Consider the following 23808-nt stretch of genomic DNA (forward strand, 5'->3'; position numbering starts at 1 on the left):
GAGTCACCTATATTTTTAGTTTATAATTTATTATCGTTAATTAAATTAAATATATTTTATAAGCTTTGCCGTGTTTTCGTTGTTAATTATTATGTTTTTCTATATTATTTTTTTATTCTTGGTATTTATATTTGATGTTTTTGAGCTGAGAGTCTTTTAAAAATAGTATATTTATCTCTATGAGATAGTAATAAAATTTGCCTATATTCGATTCTTTTCATACCCACTTATAAAATTTTACTGAATATATTATTATTATTATTATTATTAAATTAAATATATTCATATTGCTCCTCTATCCCTCTCATTTTCTTTAATCGAAGCACTCGTGAATATTTTTTTAAGAAACATTGTAGTGAAATAAGGTGCATCGAAGAGGGTTTGCAAAAATGAAAACCAAACATGGGACTTGGATGTAATAGATTAAATTTACGTTTAGCTTAGATTTTGAAAGTATTTTTTTTCATAAAGAAATTTCAAATATCTGTTTGATCGTATAATTTATTTATTTATTAGAGATTTTAAAAATCAAAATCTTTAAATCTCAAAAATTGCTTTATTTTAACCGTTGACCTGTTTTAAAATTTTAAAATTTATCCATTTTTTTTATTGTTATATAAAAAATTTTATTTATAATCTCAACTTATTCCTATATATTCTTTTTCACACGTGGTATTTTTTATTTTTTTTGCACTGACAGATCATTGTAATTCGTTGTAATTGACTAGTTGTAATAGCTAATAATTGTGTTATTAGTAATTGCTATTAAAATATCATTTTACGATTTTAGAATAATGTATTATGTAGCTTTACAAAATGATAATTTTGTGTTAAGCTTATATGCATATTAAATTATGATTTGTGATAATGGTAATAAATGCCTTCAATAAAGATTCCCATAATATGGGATAATCAATGTTTATTTGATACAAATATATATTCTTTATAATTTTTATAACTTATTGATTAAATCATGTTCCCCGTTAAAAAAATGAAGAAAAGGAGGGGAAAATTGAATATATCGAAAATATTTTATTACAATCCTATAGAGTATCTTAGCATCCTCATATCACAGGAGAGAATGCTTCATAAACTAGTTAATCTGTAATGTATTAACGCCACCAAAAAGATACAATTCATTTTCTTATAAGGCTAGTTGGATTATGATGAACTATTTAATCCATCTGACTTGATAATTTTCAATCTAAATAAACGTTAAGTAGAATTGAACGTTAACTTATTTATTTATACAGTCATTTTAATTTTCTCAACTTTAAACGTACTATCTATTTATCATTTATATATTTAAAATAAATGTGTGTTCAAACGAGTTAAATATAAAGATGATGTAAATATAGAAGCACGGTAATTATTTATCACTTAATTAATATATTTATTATCGGATATTAAACATGATCTTAATTTATTTGACACGATGAATAGAACAACAACATATCCCGTATATTCAATGTACGTAATTTTTTATCAACAGATCTTCAACTTAAAAAGATGAATCAATAAGACCTTGCATTATCCAAAAATAAATTTGTATTGTAGGGGGCATTATAAGTTTCTGTACGACCACACGATGTGATCGAGAAACAAAAACGACATTTTTTTTTATCAAAATCATAAATTAAAACAATTTTAGATCAAGATTAGTTTTATATCCACCCTAAATAACTGTTAAAAGACTTGAAATATGATTAATTGAAAGCATGGACCTCACAAATTACAAAGCACTGTTTGGTGAGAAAAGGTGAAAAACAAAAATATTGGTTGGAAATCCGATCAAAATAGTTTGAGACACCAGAAGTTCTTTTTGATTATTATCTTCATCCATTTATTTTTATTTTGACGAGAGAGAAAAAAAAAAAAAAAGAGCACTCAATGTGAAGTGCGACACACATAATTCAGAATTAAAATCAACAAGTTAGTGGGGAAAAAATCTATGCATCTCTCAAGACAGTTATTGAACTATAGAGAGAAAATAAATTTCGAAATTAGAACACTACAAGATATTTAGCAGCAAAAGATTTTTTAAAAAATATTATCTCAAAAGGAATTTTTCAGAAGGATAGAGTTATTGTATTCCCTATTATTGATTCTATTTTAAGATGGTATTCTATAGAATGAAGGCTACTTGCTTACTTGGCAGGATGGGATAGACAAATATAGTATGATTGGATTGATGAATGGTGCACTATCCTTCTTCCGGTCAAAATCAATGAGTACAACTTATTCAAGAATAATTACGAAAAAAAATCTTAGAACTAGCTGTATCAATCATTCACAACTTTAAAATTAATGTGCTCTTTTTTATGCTGGAGTCATAACTTATCTAAATTCTTATACCAACTCTAGTAGCAATTGAGTTAATGTCATTGCATTCAGAGTTACTAAAACTTTTAACGACATTTATATAGAGTATTGATTATAAATATTCATATTTATTATTGTTGCTAAATATAATATAGTGAGAATTATATTATTACGGCAAAATCCATTATTTGTTGCGCTGAAAGTTCATCTTTTGAATGACCATTTCGTTGATCATGGAATTAAAATAAAAAGAAATATAAGACTAACTTTATAATAAGACAATAGAATGTCCAACATTTAAAGGAAAAACAATTAGACAACTCAAAATTTAAAGATCCTAACCAAAGAGGAAGAAAACTACCCTAGCTAGTACGATACTATATAATATAAGCATCTAAATATTTTTTAAAAAAAATACTAGGAGTACTAGAATTTCTTAGAGCGTAGCTTTTTCGATTTCTTGGCAACTTAAATTTCTTTCTCCTCCTTTTGAACAAATCATTTCCTTTATGTCCTTTGTCTTTTGCCTTACAAATTAACCATCCCTGTCAAGCACAACTTGATTGATTATGGTTGCAACTTTCTCACTATGAATTTTTTCATTACTATCCCTCACAACATTGCCAACATCTTTAATAAGCCTAGAATTAACTGATTGATCAATTTGAATAGGCATTGAGATAATCGAAACATCATATTTCATGCTTTTTATTACTTGATTTCATCCCCAAGAATTCACAAATTTGTTAATATTCGAATGCTCCAAGATTTTTACTTGTGGGGTCCATCCTTTAAAAACTTGTCCCCTATTTCCTATCCTATTGAAAAAAATCTTTAGGCAATATCTCTTCAAGTTCAAGATTTCTCCCTTTTTGGAGCCTTATAGGCCATATAAAATTCACCTTGCTATTTATCAATCCATAAGTAATCTCCAACAAATCTTTCTTGGACAAAAGATATTCACTTTCAAAATATACAAAAATTGTGAATTTCTTTTCTTTTCTATTCAATTGTGTTATTAACATTGATTATTGGCATCAAGAGTAGGTTATTGAAATAAAGGATAAGACGTATAATTTTTGTCCTGGTTGAATTAGTGATATAATCACTATTCTTACCCTCAATTTTCTTAAAAAATTATCAAAATAATATCATAAGATAGGTAGAAACATTCTCTAATTTGTCTTTTATCTTTCTCAAGCTTTTTCACAGGGATAGATGATTCTTGTTTCTCAATGCAAGTCATCTTATAATCGCGATAATAAATAGACGAGAAGGGGAAAATCTGTACTTGACCTCTTGATTGCATGTAACATATAAGCAGTCATCGTGGAGTTGTTACTAATAAATTCAATAGCAGAGAATTTTAACTCAACAGCAGCCTTCGGAGTCTACAGTTGGAGAAAATTATAAATCAATAATTTAAATTTTAGGGCTTTCGAGATTAGGGTATAATCGAAATCAACTAAGTCAAAAGCTTTTTTTGAGAGTGTCCATAAGATAAGGTGGTAGGCTATTGGTGGTATGGTGACAAGAAGGAAGATATTGTATTGTTCTCGAGAACTGCATATACATTGAACCACTATTGCATCAAGCTCAAGAATTGCATATACATTACTATCGCATTGAGCCCAATAACTGCATCTGCATTGAGTCACTATTGCATCAAACTACGAAAATTGCTTTTGCATCGAGCCTACTATTTTTGCCTACTAAATTGCGTTATCTGGTGTATTATCTTTAATTATAATTCAATGATCTAAAGACATCATACTTTGAAGACATCATTTCATGGCTTAAGGATTTACTTTCCGCTTATCATGCTCCAAAGGCGTCACATAATCTAAAGGCATCATTTTCATGGTCCGCTAACATCACTTCATGGCCTAAGGATTTATTTTCTGCTTATGATGCTCCAAATGCGTCATAATTCAAAGACATTATTTTCATAGCCTGCAAACATCATTTCATGGCCTAATAATTTATTTTATGCTTATCATGCTTCAAAAGCGTCATAGTTTAAATACATCACTTTCATGGTCTCCAAACATCATTTCATGGTCTAATGATTTACTTTTTGTTTATCATACTCCAAATGCGTCATAGTCTAAAGACATTATTTCATGATCTAAAGATTCACTTTGACGTATCATGGCTCTAAGACATCATCGTCTAAGACGCCATCCTTATCTTTTAAAGCCAAATATCATAGTCTAAATGAGAATTTGCATCATGTTTATAAGTTACTTTGTCATTTATTTGATATATATACTCTAATAGTTTTATTTAGTTATATCATAAGCCAAATATTGCAAAGACTCACAGATTATGAGCAAAACCAATTGTGTTTCTCATTTCGAAGATAAGATCCTTTTACTCTCACATATATCCATTATAACTTGAGTCATTCTATCTTTTTTTCACACTATTCATACGATCTTAATCTCCAATCTTATCAATTCAAGCTACTGTCACTCCTATTCAAATTTCATGACATTTTTTATCACCTAGATTATATTTATTTAATTAATTTATGTTTAAATTATTTATTTATTTCAAAAAATAAAATTTTATCTCCTTTATCATATAGGTTTTCTCTAATTAATAATAATAGCTAGTGAATATTGTTTGCCACATCAATCCCAACATATTCACGAGATCCAGGTGGGACCCATATTTGTGGACCTCGAAAGGTGCCTAACACATTCTGAACCCTTACCCAATTCATGATTTTGCATACCTTTTTATAAAAAAATAAATTTATATGTTATGTAGTGTAGAATGGTGCTCCAATGCGCTTTTAATTCGTTAGGTGCCGACTCTTCTTTTTTATGAATTCTAAAAAGAGTTGTCATGTCGTTGCAACCCATTTTGAATAAAATGAGGCGAGGCGGCATGATGATTTTGCTGGATATCACTCGCCTCATTTTAAATATTGTGGTATCACTCGTACTATTTTTCTCAAAATGGAATTCAACGGCGACATGGCATTTTTTTTTAGAATTCAAAAAGAAAAGAATAACCACATAACGAATTAAAGACACGTTAAAAAATCATTCTATGTTAACTACAAATAAAATTAATTAGAAAGATCTACTAAATTGTAAATGGGGTAAGAGTTCAATTTATTTCGAAACCTTCCCCCCCCCCCCCTTTTATTTTTAATAAATAAGTGGAGTACTAGGAGCCTGTTTGGATGGGCTTAAAAAAAATAATTTTTAGGTATGAAGTGCTTTTAGAACTTTGAAGTGCTGGAAGTTATTTTTATAAATAAGCAGTTGAGTGTTTGGATAAAAGTGCTTATGTTGAAAATAAGTGTTTGAATTTTAGGGTTAAAAGAATAAAAAGGGTAGTTTGGAAATTTAGTTAAAATATAAGGGATATAAAAGTAATTTTCATGGTCAAACAAAATGGCTTTAATAAGCACTAGAAAAAAAAAGTTAGAAATTCTAACTTTTCATTTTTGACTGACTTTAAGAAATTTATGGCTTAAAGTTAGCATTAGACAAACACGTCAAAAAGCTAAAAAGAGACTTTAAGTTGGTTTTGATCCAAACGGGCTCTAGAATAAAAACTTTGAAAAATAATATATTTTGTATTAACTAGTTTTTTTTTCCGCGTGTATTAACTAATTCGAAAACTACAAATGAGACACCACCTGTGCATTTTAGAACTCACCACCATATCATAATACGAAATCCCGCTTATCATATACGCTACCGGCGCATCTTAGAGTACGCCACCAGATTTCTGTCTTGCTGATATAAACTGCCCCGGTGACGGTGTCCGATGAAAACCCTAAATCATGCTTAAGTCTTCCGCTGATCTGTATGCATTTTTCCAGAAAGAAATTGTTGGCTTTTTGAAGTTACATTGGTATTCGATTTTAAGGAAATTCAGGAAATCTTTTAAAGAAAATTATGTTGTCATTCTCGCAGAAGTCTTTTAAGGATTTTCAAGAATTAAGCGAATGACCGATCTGTCTAGTGGTATTCTTCCATCTATATACGCTACCGGCGCATCTTAGAGTACTCCACCAGAGCAGCTCTTAACTGTTCCGGTGACGATGTCCGATCAAAATCCTAAACCCTAAATCAATTTTCCCGCCAATCTATCTATTGGTATTCTACTGCTCTTAATATTCTTCCATTCATTAAAATGAAGAAGAAAAATTCAAGAACTCGATATTGCATGTTGAATTTTTAAGAAAAATTCAAAAACTTGTTGGCCTTTTGAAGTTACATTGGTATTCTTAAATGCATATTTAAGAAATTGTAGGTCTTAAGAATTTATTTTCATGGAACATATCAAGGAAATTCAAGAAGTATTTTAAAAGAAGTAGTAAACTGAAAAAGGAAAATTCAAGAACTCGACATTGTCAGATTTTCTTGGAATTCTTGCATGCATTCTCTTTAAGAAAAATTCAACATCTTATAGTCGATAGCAGTGACCGGTGAGGCTCTTCAATGAATTCTTATGTTCCTTTGTTTGCTACTTCTGATGATGAGGCCATATGCTTTATATGAAAATTGATATACCTTTTCTCCTCTAAGTATGATGTTCCATTCGTATATCACAACTCTATTTCGTTTCTCCATGATGTTCTTTTTATGTTTGTTATTCTTATAAGTAGTGTACTTAGCCCACTTTCCACCTGGTATCTGTTGCTATAGGCATTGAGAGGCGATGATGATTTTTGCCAATTTTATTCTCTTCTGAGCTGATTATCTGGTGATTTTTGCAGCCATGGTGTTGTTGGACTCTCTTTTTGCATGAGTTTAACACAGATCTGAGCCTAACTTTCTCTGTCAGTTTAGGGAAACTAACGGTTGGGAAAATGAACAAAGCAAAAGCTCAAAAGGGATAGAATGAGCCTACAGAGAGTTGATGATTGTTCATTGAATGGGTGATTGCTTCTCTCTGTATTCAGCCAATAATTTCTGTATTACTGTAAGAATCCCAACTATTCTTCTATCAATTTTATTGGAGGGAGTTATATTATTAACAGCTTGCTTGGATTGTTGTTATATATCGTCAAAGGGTTTCTATGCCCTTCCACTCTTTTTTTTCTTTATTTTAATGCTTCCGCCATATCATTGAATGTTGCTGGTGGAAGCGATGAGGGTGAGTATAATCAGATGGCTTGAAAGAGGCAATGATGATTTATGTCAATTTTTATTCCCTTCTGAGCTGATTAATCGGGCATTTACCGTTATCCGGCCGTATCTTGGCGGGGCATGCCACCAGAATTTCTGGTGGTTTTTGCAGCCATGGCGTCGTTAGAATCACTTTTTGCCTGAGCTTAAGCACAGATCTGAGCCTCATTCATTAAAGTTAAACCTCCTAACTGTGAGCATGAAGTTATATGTTTTGGTTAAAGCAGGAACTTAAATCTGATTCACAAGCAGCCAACATCTGTCACACTTCTTGCGGGATACTTGTCTCTGTCATATCTGATACATTCAAAAAGTTAAGTACGTGTAAACCATTTGCAAATCAGTCTTAGAAGGGAAAGGAATTGTAGTACTGATTGTAGTTGTTAATACAGGATTAGTTGCTCACCCACATTCTCAAACCTTTTAGTACACTTTATAGCTTATTCTCTTCAACATTCACATTCCTCCCTCTGAAGTATATATACCTGTCTAAATGTGGAAAACAAAGCATGACAAGCACTTCTTCTCAGGCTAGTTTAATTAGAAGGGTCTGCTAAATCTTTAGGGAAAAATATTTCCCCCTTTCTATCGCGCACCAGGAACTAGGTTTCTCTATTCACCAGTGACCTCAGTATCGTTCTCTCCGTCAATACTGGGAGTCCTTCAGAACCCCAAGATTTCGTGCAAGAAAGTCTGTAAAATTTACACATACAAAGTTTGATTTCCATACAACACTTGGTAGGCATAATTATCTCTATTCTTTCTATTTCACTGCTATGTTAATTTGACTGCCACAGTTTTTGATTTTTGAAAGAACCTAGGTTTCAGCCTTTATTTCTCCCTTTAGCAGTTCCGTCAAAATTTCGCCCTTGTCGATCAAATTTAGGGTAGTGGTTCTGCACCTTCTCAGGTAGGGTTCGACATCTTTCTGTGAGAATTTGAAAATGGAGTTAAAGTTTTGCTGAATTCTTAACATATTTTGATAAATTTGAAAATGGAGTTAAGGTCCACTCATCTTTATTTTCTGAAACTTATTTCAAACATTGTGTAACTGAAGCTTAAATAAAGAATCAGAACTGATAGAATGTGAGTGTTGCTGTGTTTTTTTCTGGGTTGAGTTGGGTTGTGGAAGGGGACGTGGATTGTGGTACTTGTAGGTATATAGCCATGAGTTTTGTGCGTAAATTAACTGTTCCATCAAAATTGTTTATTGATTGCTAGACTTAGTTTGTGCAATATTTCGGTAAGCAAAGCTGATGCTAGGAGTGTACTGAGCTCATTGTTCCATGTAAATTAACTTGTGTACTGAAGATGATTCTATCCATTCTTACATTCCAACAAGTTGGTTTCATCCTCCTTTACTAGTTTGTTAAGTATTTCTCTTCTCGTTAATCTAGTTTTATGAAGCTTTACACTATAATTCTCTAGTCTATCCTGATTTTGTAATCCCTTACCAGTATACACTATAATTATTGCATCATACATGTTTTTCTCTTCTTGTTAATCTAGTTTTATGAAGCTTCACGCTATAATTCTCTAGTCTGTTATGATTTTGGTAATCCTCAAACTATTCTAAGTTTTTTTTACCTCTTCCTTTATGAGATGATAAATAAACAACTAGGTTAGCTCATAGCAAATAATATATATTAAACAATATAACTGCGAGAGTAATAAGTCCGGATAAAAGAGGAAGATTGTTGTAGTTTGGTGATCAACGTACAAATAGTCACATTATGATGAATGCCTACTTGTCAACTATTTTGGATGAGGTACTGGTAACTTAAAGAGGTCAAGCTCTGAGTCCTCCTATATTCAAGTGCAACCAGGTTTACATCGAATCGGACAAGTCCCTTTCCTTCAAGTATGATAATGTTTTATATTGAAAGGGTTTAACTTCTACACCCCAATAACTTAAGATTCTTTCACTATAAAGTAATTACAAATATTTATCCATAATAAATTAAAAAATGAAGTATCTTTCTATATCAGGTATCAGTGATACTGCGAACTTCATTACTCTGTACGTGAATGTAATTAAATTAGATCAATAACTAAGTTATTGTAGAGCAACACAGAGAAAATAATGTAGTAAAAAATAAGGCGCCTTACTAAAATGCTTAGAAGAGGTAAGTTCATCGTGGTTCATTCATAAGAAATTAATCATAAATGAAGCTCTACACTTTAAGCAAATTTTGGTTTAAAGATATACATTGTCTCCTATGATAATATATGTTAGCCACTACTTTTAAGAAGCTTTTCCTTTTGGGTTAAAGAATACCTTTGTTTTGATAATTTGATGTGTCTCTTAGTAGTACCTTTCATAGTTCAGACAGGAAAAGAATCTAGTTGGCAACATTCTCACAGTAGGCTCTCCACTGGCAGTCCCTCCACCATCGCAGTGCCCCACTCTCACACTGCAGCACCTCCACCGTCGCAGCACTCCTCAAATCCGTCCAGGTTATGCGTTCCCAGATATTCTTTATATGTGGACTGCTCATATGCAGCAAATGTCATGTTATGGAAAAGCAAACAACACAAGTTATGTGTTCTACATTTATGGTTCTCTCGTTCTTATTTTATTCATTTTTCATCTATATGAAGTTTTTCAGTTATTTACAGATTAGTTAAATTATTTGTTTTGAGAAGTGATCCTTCTTATTTGAGATATTTTTTAGCTTCTTTACTTGTGCAAATTATCCCTCATAACTCTTCAAAGAAAAAATTACTGCAAATTTTCTTTCTCATAAAGTATTTTTTAACTAGTTCTAATCACCAAATGTATACACAATCCAACTAAAGGTATATAGAGTTGCTTTATAAGTTGTGTAGTTCTATTGTATTTCTATGATATAAAATTGCACACTGTTGAATGTATATATTACCATTATAGAGTAGTACATATTTGCATGATTCAACTAAGTTGTTATTTTGCATGTAATTTGCAGGCCCCTACTTGCTCTGGGCTATCCTCTGTAAGTCTCACTTTTCTTTCAAGTATTCTAGTATATTTTTGCTTCAGCTTTTACTGGTGTTCACCAATTCTTTCAGATATGCTTCAATCTGAGCAATTGAGACCGACTCCAAGTATCACATGAGGAAACTACTCACATACTGGATCATCTTTTCCTTTATTTCTCTATTTGAGAAACATATCCAATGGCACCGTAATGTGTTCAATCTACTCTTAATTAGCTTCGTATATTAAAAGGGTCAGAAATTTAATGTACAACTGATCCTGTGGAAATAGCAACTCTGCAGAATATTATTGATTACATTAGCTCTACTTTATGATATTCGCTCTCACTTTGTAAGCATTTATATATCTCTGTCATACTAAATTCAAACACACAAGTTTATGGAAATTCTTGTGCTTGTACTTACACTTTGTTTCTGTATCCAGGCCCTTTCATTGACTCATTGAATTGTGATGGAATCTTTTTCAAGTGAAGGTCCAAATTCTTTTTTTTACCTTCTCACACTGTTATAGAGAAGCTAATAAAGTGGCTGATTTTCTATTAAATTTAGCCACTACTCTTGATGAACCAGTGTTATATCACATGTATGATGCTTGTTATTTTAGACTACATGTGTTCCTTCACATCACATGTATGATGCTTGTTTTCTATTTGCTTCAATTTGATTATTTTATATAATGAAGATTGGGTTATTAACACAATTATCACCCTGTGTGACTGTATTCTTTCTAAATAGGGCTTGATTGTTATTGACATATCAGTTGCAACGTTTTCACAGACACGAGATTGGCTGCATAGTTGTCTTCTTTAGGTAATTTTGTGTAGTATTATTGTTTTCCAGTGATCCGTTTCGTGGTTACATCACTGATTCATTGCTGATTTTATTTGAAGAAGTTGGTGTTGATTTCATTTTAGCCCCATGAAATGATCGTCTTTTCTTAAATAAAAAACAAATAATTGGGACGGAGACACTAGCTATACTCATAAATGTTTCGGTAAGTTTAACAATGGACAGTTTTTTACTTTGCTCCAAACATGATTTATAATTTCCATATCACATCCTCTACTTTTTAAAGAAAATAATAACTACTATAATACTAGATTACAATTGGCGCACTATTTCAGTTAGCTAATGACAAAGGAGAAATCTCAGAATTGACTAGTTTGGGTTAGCTTCTTAATGAGGTATAATTTGACACCTATTTAAGAGATCATTTATTAGTTTCATAGTAGCATAAGAGTGCCATGTTGATTGATTTCAGATAATTAATTGAAGAATCTTTCATTCTTCTTTAATTGAGAAAAGAGGGGGAAGGGAAACGGCGAGGTAAAGGAACCTTTAAAATGGACTATATGGTCTGCCTCAAGTTTAGATGATGTCCATTTGATTTATCTAGGGAAAAAAAAACATGTCTAGTCATTCTAAGCATGTTAAAGGGGGGAAAATGCAAACAACGTTTAAGTCCTGTAGTTTTTGGTTGGAACAATTCAAGATGCAAAATTGTGCATGAGTCCCAGATTTTCATTTTAAAACATCTTTTGTGGCGAGTTGTTTAACTGGTTGACATACAGTAATATGTGTTATAGCTTAATCTGAATATTGTCTAAAGCTGTTCTTCAAATAACTATGTAACCACGAGCAAATGTAACCCTGTCCCTATTCTTTGTAGCTCACTTGGGAGCTTAGGCTTACTTTGGGTCAGTGTCACATACAGAGGAATCAAGATCTTCTCATAGCAAATGATGAAGGAAGATGTGCTTATGATGTCAAATGTTGCCATGCTTGCTGGTGGGATATGAAAGCCCGAGATCATTATTCTTGTGTTCGTTGCAGATCCTTGCTCGACGAAGAGAGAGCACTTGCACAAAGACATTGGATCCCAAGATTGTACAAAACCATATTGGCAGTAGCCTTAGAACACATTTGACCTCTTCAACTTGTGTCACAGTACAGAGTCTCCATCGGTTAGGAATTTCACTTTTATCTGGTAATATCAGCATGTCTGATGGGGTTATAACTGCAGCTCGATCAAGAAACCTGTTCATTCAAGTTACAAGAACAAAAAGTGTTAGGACAGACTGAAGATATTTTTTATCTTTTAGACTATTTGTAACAAAAAGTACAAATAGGCCTCCTAAATTGTAATACTTTTGGAAGGGGGGCTACATTTTGATGTAATATACCTGTAAAGTTACAAGGGTGTGTCATATGTTCAAGTTGATGAGATTAATTAGCATTATGGAGAATATCACATAGTATAAGATCCTAAAACAGGGCAAGCTAAGCTTACTTGAGTCATCTGTATGTGAGATTCTTCTGGTGCTGTCCTTTTCATTCGTGTAATCCCTCTCCATTTATAGGAACTGTAAGCTTTGTTTTCCTGATAGACACGACAATTACTGAGAGAACCTGGAAATTGTTTTCATTCGTACATTTATGTAACTGTTTGATTGTATTTTTAGTTTAATTTGAATGATTTTAAGTTTAATTTGAATGAGTTTAAGTTTATTTTGAAGTAGTGTAACGTAAATGTAGAAAAATATCGTGGCGGCGGCTTCTTGAGCTGATTGGGTTGAATATGTGCATTATTGTATTGAAAATGCAGGTGGGCAATAAAAATTGCAGCAATTTGCTGCCAATTTTGTTGCCAAAAAAAAACTCCGGAAGTTGGTTTTTGGGCAAAATTATCCAAAAAATCAACCTCTGGAGTCGAAAATAATTAAAGTAAGAAAATGAAAATTAAATAATACCAACCTTCGGAAGGCAAAATTTCAAAAAATAAATAATATTGACTTCCGAATGTTGAAATTTGAAAAAAATAAATATTAAATAATACTAACCTCTTGAGGTCAGTATTAATATAATATATGTTTAAATTTTTATTATATAACCAACTTCCTAAGGATGGAAATGTTGAAGATAATAAAAAAATAAATATATAAAACCAACCTCTGAAAGTCAAAAAATAAAACAAAATAAAAAAATCAAATTCATGATTTTTCAACTTAAAATTAAAATTGACCTTTAGAGGTTGGTAAAAATCGACCTTCGGACGTCTATATTGAAACGCAATTAGGTTTTTTCTAACCTTAGCTAAGAAGTCGGTTTTTGATCGATATTTTTGAGAATACCAACTTCAGTTTGGGGTTCATATTTTAGAGTTCAAAGTTTAGGATTAAGAATTTAAGATTTGCCGTTCATGATTAGGATTCAAAATTCAGTAGTAAGGAGATTGTGGAATAGAGAAGTTTAGGATTGGAATTGTGAAATAGTGTAGAAGTTTAGGATTAAGAGTTTGAGATTTTTGAGTTTCATGATTTGGGGTTCAAAATTCAAAGTTAGGATTTTATGGTTGTGGAATATGATTAGGGTTAAAAATTAAGAATTTGAAGTTCATGTTTTAGAATTCGAAGTTTAGGGCTAAGGATTGTGGTTGGTGAATAGATTGTGTTAAGGGTTATAGGTTTGAAGTTTGGGATTCATGGCTTAGGGTTCAAATTTTATGGTTAAGAGTTACGGTTGTGGATTTTTTTTTTTTTTTACCCCCATTTTGGAGGATTTATAGTGTTTTCACACTTTCCCTCCAGTGTGACTCGAACCCAGGACCTATCGGTCGTAGGTGTAGGTACTTAACCAACTGAGCAATCCTTACTTGTCGATTGTGGAATAGGGTTAGAAGTTTAAGGTTTATGATTTGGAGTTAAATTTTTGGTGTTTATGATTTAGGGTTAGTTTCATTTTATTTAAAAATTATTTTTTTAAAAACCTTTTAAAATAAATTATATTAGAAATTCAAAGTTTTTTTTTAAATTGTAATTGAAAAAGAAAACATCCTTCACTCGATCGGGGCGGTTTAAACCGGATCTATCCATTTTCACAGAACAAAAGAAAACCCTTCCAGAAAGTCCTCAAAACCCAGCCCTCACTCTTCGATACTCCCGCTTCTCTCTCATTCTTACTGCGATCTCTTTAACCTCTGAAACTCCATTGCAAGTGCAGATGTCTGTTAAGGTTTTGAATCCAAATGCTGAGGTACTCAACAAATCGGCGGCGCTTCACATGAACATCAATGCCGCCAAGGGTTTGCAGGATGTTCTCAAGACCAATCTCGGCCCTAAGGGCACCATTAAAATGTGACCTGCACCTTCTTCTGTTTTGAGGTTTTTTATTTTGGTTTAGTGTCTATGTTTTTCTAGGTCATTTTATGGAGATTTGTATACTTGTAATTGCTAGGCTTGTTGGTGGTGCCGGTGACATTAAACTTACTAAGGATGGAAATACATTGCTGAAGGAGATGGTGAGTTTTCCTTGTTATACTCTTTGTCTTTTTTCAGCTATATCGGTGGAGTATTTGTTTTTAGATATTTTGCTGTATGATTTACTTATTTGCAGTCAATGTTGTACTTCAAGTGTCCTGAAAATTACTTGATATTGGTGTGGATGGTATTGATATGTATAATTAAGTTTGTTGATGGATGTTTACACATTTGCAGTCAATGCTGTAACAAGATAAATGCTACTCCCTCTGCAGCAAAAAATCATGGCTCTATTATTCCTTCCGGAGGACTACAGTACTTTGCCCAAACAATTTTCAAATATCTATAACTTTAGAAACTAGGACCCATATAAAAAATCTACAATTGTAAAGATTGTGATTGATAGTTCTTTGTAAAGTACTCTATAAATATGTTAAATTAATCCACAAAAAGTTGAGAAATTGATGTCTGAATTTGTGCTGCATATATAAATCCAATAGATCTAGAACGACTCTCAAAATGGGATTGGAAGAGCAAGGTGGGCTTGGGCTGGCACATTAGTACGATATTCAGTTTGTGGTAATGATGGAGGATAAACCACATGATAATCTTACTTGTCCACAATGCTAAAGTACTGGGCATTTTTCGGGGACTAAATATTCACACCGAAGATTAGAAATGCTAATGCATATCATCTTTTCATTTGATGGGAGCACATTTTTTAAGATGGTCCCGTTTGCATAGAGCATCTTTCTTTGTGGTTCATCTGTTATAGCTCTAATGGAAGTTGAAACTAGGCCATGTGTTACTATTACAACTTTTTAGTATGGAAGCTGGTCTTGGTTATGTGGACAATTTTCCTTTGCTGTTCATTTTATGTAGCTAAATGAAGAATATTACTTTGATGATGTTAATTGTAAATGACAAACAATTAGTACTATGTATTGGTAATTTTCTGCGTAAAAAATTGCAGCAAATACAAAACCCAACTGCAATAATGATTGCTAGGACTGCTGTTGCTCAAGATGATACAAGTGGTGATGGAACTACATCTACAGTGCTTTTCATTGGAGAGCTCATGAAGCAATCTGAGCGTTGCATCGATGAAGGTTTGCTATATATTTTCTTTCCCAGCAACTGTTGCGTTTTCTTTTTGTATCTTGTCGTTCGTGATATAAAAGAGACATTATTACGGAAAGCTAAACATTCATCCGATTATAAAATGTCAGTTGAACTACCCGGTGTAATATGAAATCCAACCTTAAATGGAAAATCCAGAAAGATTCAGAAAATTAATTGTATAGATGTGTAGTGAAAAGTTCGTGTTGCAGCTAATTATTTCATGATTACATTTGGCTTGTCTGTTCATACACATGTTCTGGGAAATGTTAATATTTGGGTGATCTGTTAAGTTATCATATTCAGGTCATTTTTTGGTTGCACCTGGATGTGACAAAATTAGCCCATGAAATCATAATCCGCCCAACCCCCAAGTTTGGTCTGGACCTGCCCATCTATTAGCTCAGCCCATCAAAATTTGGGTTGATAGCTAGTCCAAATTGATCTATGAGAAATCTTGTCAAGTATTTTCTAAAATACATTTTTTTTCTTTGATATGTAATAGATAACCATAATAAAGAAAAATAATAACTTTATTAGGTACTCAAAAATTATAAAAGGAAAATGAAGTAATTAGAACTTAGTAATAATTGGTCGAGTTGGGTTTTGACCCACTTTTTAACCCATTTCAGCCCAAGTAGTTTTTGGACACGTCAATAACCCGTCCATTTATTAACCCAAGCCATTTTGACCCGCCCGAATACAGTTCAACCCGCCCATTTGACACCCGCCCCTGCCAAAGATGACTGTTGCAGTTTCCTCCTCAAATGTATCCTTTAGTTAATTTTGGTTGTAAGTGCTTGGAACTTTTTTGCAGGGATGCATCCTCGTGTGCTAGTTGATGGTTTTGAAATTGCAAAAAGAGCAACACTGCAATTTCTTGAAAAATTTAAGACTCCTGTAGTGATGGGTGACGAGCCAGATAAAGAGATATTGAAGATGGTAGCAAGAACAACATTGAGAACAAAGGTTTCTTCTGCACTCTGAATGTGATGTGAATTATAGTCCTTCTGCTTAAATGCCCTGCCCTTTCTGTATTCTTAGAGCTTATACCAATTTATGGTTTCGTGCAGTTGTATGAATCGCTGGCTGATCAACTGACAGATATTGTTGTGAATGCTGTGAGTGCTACTCCTTGCTTCTAGGCACTTAAAGATTTATATTTAAGACTATTTGGTCCTTATTTATCCTGGTTTGTTCCATTTGGGACATGTTCCTGTGAAGGGAAGGATCAAGTGAAACTGATAATATCATTTTAGAAAGTGAAATATTGTTCTGACAGAGGGAGTTTACTCTTATCACTCTATCTAGACCAGTTTGTTGTAAAAAAGAAAAGAAAAGAACAACGGGTTATAGATAGCATGTTTGTGAATTTGCTTTTGCTTACTGATTCGTGGTACACTGACATTACTTGTTATCTGTCTCTTCATCTTTTTGAAGTTAGCATTCCTTTGCTGTTATAATCTTCCGGGGGGGTTTCTCCCCTCTCCTGATATTTTTTAGAGTTCCTGTAACTTGTGTGACAGGTGCTCTGCATCCGCAAGCCCGAAGAAGCTATTGATCTTTTCATGGTTGAAATAATGCACATGCGCCATAAGTTTGATGTTGACACTCGTTTGGTATGTAAAATGCTACTTATAACTTCTGAATCTTTGTTGTCATTTTTACAGAGTGATTCATGTGTTCCATTGTTTGGCGTTAGATTAAAGAGTACGATACTGATATGATAATAAACGAATTTAAATCATAAGATCTCCTTAAATAGGCATGTAACTTCAAGAAATGCCTGCACTGTAAATTTTCTTTTTCCCTCTGTAATTGAACATTGTTCCTTCATCCAGTTGCTGCTTTGACCCTTTCCTCTCATTTTCTCATTATTGTTGCCAGTCGACCAGGAATATCATTCGACACTTCGACCCATAATCTAAACACATGCTTAATTGTCATTGTTATACATATAATGATAATTTCCAACTGAAATGCCAAGTGTACTTGCAACACATTTCATAGTTCTTGTCTACTGTTTTTTAAACTTCTAATCTGTTTATTGTTCTTGTTATGTACAGAATGCACCATATGATAATATGAAATCCAATAATTGACAACATTGTCAAGTATTGATAACATAACTAAGTATTATAGCAGATATCAGATTTTGATTCGTCTTCAACTTGTAGGATTGCACAAGTTATGTATTTCAAGTTAGATTGTAAAAGAGAAAAGCTGAACTGCTCACAATTTCTCATGAACTAACTTAAAATTTTATGATGAAAGTGGGCTGAATTTATCTTTCAAGTTTCTAAATACAAGTACTGCTTACAGGAAACTGTTAAATTTAATATTTGATTCCTTTTGATTCAATATGCTTAGGACATTACCCTTCGGAGTGGCTCAGTGATTTGGGCTTGGGACTTCCATGTTGGAGGTCTCAAGTTCGAAACCCCTTGCTAGTGTAAGCAAGGGGTTTTCCTTCTGGGTCGAGCTCGTTGCACCGGGTTTGCCTAGTGCGGGTTATCTCTCATGTGTGGTTTGCGAGCTATTGCATAGGAGCGGGAGTTTTACCCTGTGCTTACCCAAAGGGTAGCGGCTGCGGGTTTCCCTTGTCATAAAAAAAATATATGCTTAGGACATTAAGATTATTCACAGGATATACTAAAATTAAAAGGTGAGGGTGCTAAATAAATTTTCCTTTCATTTCTGAGGATCGTCTGGGAAGTGAAAGATGCCTTACTAAAAGTCTAACAGTGAATATTATAACAATATTCAGTGGTTGTGTGTCATGAATATTCTTTAGTATATAGGTTAACATTGGTGGAGGAATTGCGATATGCATGTGTATGACACATATACAAGGCATTCATGCCCCGAATTGGCTCTATTAGATGTACTTGTCCTCGTTGGTGTTGCTGCATGATATGTCTCTTAGTTTATCTATCTAAGATGCAGTTTCAGGAAACAAAAATAATGGTTGTGTTTGGTTCATGAATATTTTTTTTCTCTTGCAATATATTCTATATCGTTTCCTGCACCTTTCTCTATTTTCCTAACTTCAAGAAAACTTGTCTACATTACCATGTATATTTCTTTCCTTTCTCAAAATAAATCCTACCTCTTTAGTGGAGCTTCTATAGCTCTATCACACCCATAACTGCACACGTCATTCATGTTCAAAAGACAAATATTGGGGATTTTGATGATTCATGAAAAGCTAAAAGATGCGAAGTTCAATTCATTCTTTGCTTACTAACCATTTGTTTAATGTAAATTTTGAATTCTTGAAATAATTATCTTTATTTCTAGAATATCTGCAACACAAAAATAAAGAGGAATGGAAGGAAAATAACGGAGAAACAACCAAGCTATGAGGGAAGTTGGAAAAATAATCAAATTGGTGTTATTCCAATTGGTCAGCCTATTAAAACCATCAACCTAGGACAGGCTCCTTTAGAAATGCGTCAACCACAGACCCATCTGTTCTGGACTATGAAAACTGAAAATTGAACTTTGTGAGTACAGATTCAACATGTTGCAGTACTCATGTTTTCCTTCTGCTTTCAGGTTGAGGGTCTTGTGCTCGACCATGGTTCAAGACATCCAGACATGAAAAGACGAGCTGAGAACTGTTACATTATGACTTGTAATGTATCATTGGAATATGAGAAGAGGTGATCTTTGTTCATCACAGCTTCATATTACATGTATTTACTTGGACTTATTGAGTTCACATAGTTGACACACTTCTCTTTCTCAGTGAAGTAAATGCAGGGTTTTTCTACTCGAATGCGGAGCAGAGGGAAGCAATGGTTGCTGCCGAAAGGCGCTCAGTTGATGAGAGAGTGCAAAAGATCATTGATCTTAAAAACAAGGTCTGCACTTTAGTTGGGAGTATTTTCCATGTGTGTGTTTATGTAATGAAATATTTATTACAGCCTTTATTCTGGTTGCGTGCAGGTTTGTTCAGGGACTGACAACAACTTTGTTGTTATCAATCAGAAAGGGATTGATCCAACATCCCTTGACCTTCTCGCTCGGGAAGGAGTAAGTTGTCTTCGCTCTAGTTTATTCAGTTTTTAATAAATTATCAAGCTGAATCATTTAGTTGTCGAAGGCATGTGGCTTCTTCAACTTGGTTTTGCCTGTTTGCTCTAACTAGAAACATACTGGTTCCTTCTGTTGCCATTTTGGACCTTCTGGGTAACTGTTCTCGATCATTAAAAAAACTCATTGAAGATACTTGCCTATCATGAATTTCTAACTTAAAAAGGGAGCAGCTATGATGGGGACCTACTGAAGGTTCCAGGAGAACACATGCATGGATGCCTTTGTAATCCCACTTATATGCAAGGATTGGTGTCGATAGAAATATTAGGGTATTGCATTCTCGTAGTTGACAGTTTATCAGAAGTTTGTTTGTCCTAAGTAGACCAAGGTCAGCCACTGTATGCTTGAATACAATTAGGGGTGTCAATGGTATGGTTCGGTCGGTTATTTTTAAAAAATTATACCATATCAATCTTTCGGTTATTCTAATGCGCATAATCAAATTTAAACTTTTCAAAACCGTCCCAATCATCTCGGTTTTCTTCGATATCAGTACAAAATACCGAACGGCTTGTTAATATTTCTTGAGCTTCATCTTAGAGTTACACTATTATTCGAATGTTTGATTTGTTATATAAAACAATAACAAACCTTAATATAATGCAAAAAAAGTATATAATTTTATGAACCTGTGAGGTTCATATGGTTCTAAACTACTCGTAACAATTAGAAACTGACCATACCCCTATATATGACTTACAATGTCAACAACTAGAGAAGTAACATGGGAATTTCTCAATAGAAAATGCAAATACCATTTAAAATATTTAAAAAGATGGTGCTCTATGAAATATAGCGAATTTCATATAATTTAGTCCATTAAATTCAAAGTAAAGTTTATAAACATCCCTTGATACGTTTATAAGTTTCTTTGTCCTAAGTTGACACCCCTAAATACAATTGCATTCCTTTTAGCATTTCTTCCCCATTCTTTTATGCAATTCTCTTTTTATCTTTAACAAATGTTAATGCATTGTCACATTTCTCAACACGAAAATTTGTTCTCTCTTGGAGGCTGTTTTCTATAGCTCCATAATAGCATTTGAGATGCCAAAGTTTAGATTTTGTGACGTAAATGTTTCATTTGAATGATTGATGACCTTGAAGAATCTTATTTTCACCTTCCAACGTACGGAGTATCATTCCCATTTCATGTTCTAGATAATTGCTCTTCGAAGAGCAAAGAGAAGAAATATGGAACGCTTGGTTTTGGCATGTGGCGGTGACGCAGTGAACTCTGTTGATGACCTTACTCCTGAGTGCCTTGGCTGGGCCGGTCTGGTGTATGAGCATGTTCTTGGCGAAGCGAAGTACACATTTGTAGAAAATGTCAAAAATCCTTATTCCTGCACTATTCTCATAAAAGGTATTTTGACTTATTTGGTTTTCGTTTCATGTTTTTTCATGTGAACTCTATTGTTTTGCTGTGATGGTCTGTGTAATGTCACTGTTTGAGGAATTGGTCTTGTTAAATACTGTTGTTTTCTATCCAGGGCCAAATGACCATACAATAGCACAAATTAAAGATGCTGTTCGTGATGGACTCAGAGCAGTCAAAAATACCATTGAAGATGAAGCAGTTATACTGGTATGTTAGTCCATTGATGCCTGGAACTCTAGAAAATGAATATTTTGTGTAATTTCCATGTAGAAGTGCCTTCACTTCATGACTTTTGCTTTGTTTGTGTATTATTTTGACTGTCTATCTATCTTTGGACCAAAACTTATGTGCATGGAATTATGATGCTTTACATGCATTTATAAACATGTTGGCTCCTATGTATTGATGTTGATTTCATCTTGGCTAAGGCTTTACTTGAAAAAATGGAACTGTCATCTGTTATCTTGGGTTTTTATTTTTTACAACAGTATGAAAAGGAAGGCATTAGTAGACTTCCTATCTGAGCTCTATCTCTAATTAGTAGATGTTACTTTGTGTATGAATTCTCATCCATGTGCCTGTAGTTGGTTAGGAAGTTTGAGCATATTCACTCATTCTAAGTAGTGTATTCTCTTCATATCATGAGAATGAAGTACTGCGTCTTCTGTTCCTGAGGTATATTCTTGTGTGATCACTTTAAGGGTGCTGGGGCCTTTGAAGTTGCAGCTCGACAATACCTGATCAACGAAGTGAAGAAAACTGTTAAAGGGGTATGCGCACAGTTTATTGCTGTCTAAATACTTCCCTCTGCAAGATATATTCAGGTGTTGTATATTTGTATATATCTTCTGACTTACTTTGGCCTATGACAAATTATCTGTTAAGCGGGCCCAACTTGGTGTGGAAGCTTTTGCTAATGCCCTCCTTGTGATACCAAAAACACTTGCTGAGAACTCTGGCCTTGATACTCAAGATGTGATTATAGCGCTGACGGTATCTGAATTAGTCTCTTGCTCCATGTTCATGAATGCAACAATAATGAATTAAAATATCATCCTGACTCTCATCTTTTTGCAGGGAGAGCATGACAAAGGAAACATTGTTGGACTAAATCAGCACACTGGAGAACCTATAGATCCCCAAATGGAGGGGATATTTGACAATTATGCTGTTAAGCGTCAGATTGTGAATTCTGGGTATGTGGAGGTTACTTATTACTTGTAATGTTCTGTTGTATGAGCATGTGTAATTCATGTTTCAATATCTCTACTCTTTGAGAAATCTTCTCTTCTGTGAGCACTGGAGCTTAATATTTGCTGTTATTTCTTTTTCCTTTTCCCCTTTAAATTCGCCAACCCTACAAAAGCTGAGTTTCCGTTGTATTGCACCTGATCAATAATCTATTTTTCCTTTGCAGCCCTGTCATTGCATCTCAGCTGCTACTTGTTGATGAAGTAATTCGCGCAGGACGTAATATGCGGAAACCAACTTAGCATTCTTTTCATGTACATCTACTATCCGTAGGACAGTGATTTCCCGTTTCCTTTTTTTCATGGCGTTCATTTGGTGCTTCTTGGTGAAAGAATGAAATTAGAAAGAAGATGGGCAGGCCGAATGGGTGTAGTTGGTGTACGAGACCAGGGGTGGTTATCTGAGAAATGAGCGTTATTTTTTGCTTGGCTTTGCATATAGGACTATATCTCCACTGCAGAGTGCAGAGTAAACGAATTAAGGGTTGTGAATTTCATTTTCATGGTGGTGGAGAATTTTGTTCATCAGTTGCCTATTTTAGCATGTCTTCCTTCTATTCCACAATTAGAACCATTATTATATCTAACGTCTTCGGTACTTGTATTTCTCCACCTAAATCTATCTAAAAGAGGTTTCAATCAATCAACTCTTTTTCAATTAAAAATAATGTGTATTAGTAGTATCTTTTTTAATACATTTTTTCATGCTATGTATAACTAATACTTGTATTTGTTGTACACTTTATTGTGTATTAAGGTGGTATTACTAATACCATGAATTTTTAGGTATTAGTAATGCAATGGAATTTATTGCATGTTAATGTATGGCCAAAGATTCAATTGCCTCTTAAAATCTTTTTTTACATCTTTCTCACCACATTTGTGGAGGGTATATTGTAAATAAATATTTTTTGAAAAAATTATGCAATGCATACTATTTTTAATATATCAAACTAAACAATCCATAAAAAATATTTAACGCAAGTATAACTAATGCAAACATTATTAATATATTATATTTAGCATTATTCTTGTAACTCTACCAAACGACCCTGACATATTCTCAGTGGATGTATGTGCTGAGTGCTTCTAACGATCGACGTGAATTATTTAATGGGAATTGATTTTACATTTGATCATTTTGTCGTCTTTCTAACGATGGACGTAAATTATTAATGGAAATTGATTTTACGTTTGATCATTTTGTCGTCTTCTCTCACAAATTCATGGAATAGACATATATTCAG

General features: G+C 33.3%; 1 protein-coding gene and 1 long non-coding RNA gene across 8 annotated transcripts; both read left to right on the top strand.

Moving 5' to 3' along the window:
- The first annotated feature begins 5978 nt into the window (after positions 1-5978).
- LOC129873660 (uncharacterized) lies at positions 5979-12913 on the top strand. 7 transcript variants are annotated; one of them, XR_008762737.1, is made up of 6 exons: positions 5979-6443; positions 7067-7272; positions 9808-10785; positions 10879-10927; positions 11190-11264; positions 12124-12913. It is a non-coding gene; the product is annotated as an uncharacterized LOC129873660 (long non-coding RNA). The 7 variants fall into 7 exon arrangements; XR_008762740.1 differs by having other exon boundaries at positions 9808-10642; XR_008762735.1 differs by having other exon boundaries at positions 5980-6443; positions 9808-10450; positions 10527-10927.
- Positions 12914-14316: 1403 nt separating this feature from the next.
- LOC129873596 (T-complex protein 1 subunit zeta 1) lies at positions 14317-23204 on the top strand. Its single transcript, XM_055948721.1, has 15 exons — positions 14317-14587; positions 14688-14751; positions 15684-15819; positions 16647-16798; positions 16903-16950; positions 17356-17448; positions 19388-19494; positions 19581-19695; positions 19781-19867; positions 21092-21296; positions 21424-21518; positions 22013-22081; positions 22197-22304; positions 22389-22507; positions 22729-23204. Exons 1-15 carry the CDS (start codon positions 14454-14456, stop codon positions 22802-22804), a joined length of 1608 nt encoding a protein of 535 aa, XP_055804696.1. The 5' UTR covers positions 14317-14453; the 3' UTR covers positions 22805-23204.
- The last annotated feature ends 604 nt before the right edge of the window (positions 23205-23808 follow it).

This window comes from Solanum dulcamara, chromosome 11 (genome assembly GCF_947179165.1).
Source record: "Solanum dulcamara chromosome 11, daSolDulc1.2, whole genome shotgun sequence".
In the NCBI taxonomy this organism is placed as follows: domain Eukaryota; kingdom Viridiplantae; phylum Streptophyta; class Magnoliopsida; order Solanales; family Solanaceae; genus Solanum; species Solanum dulcamara.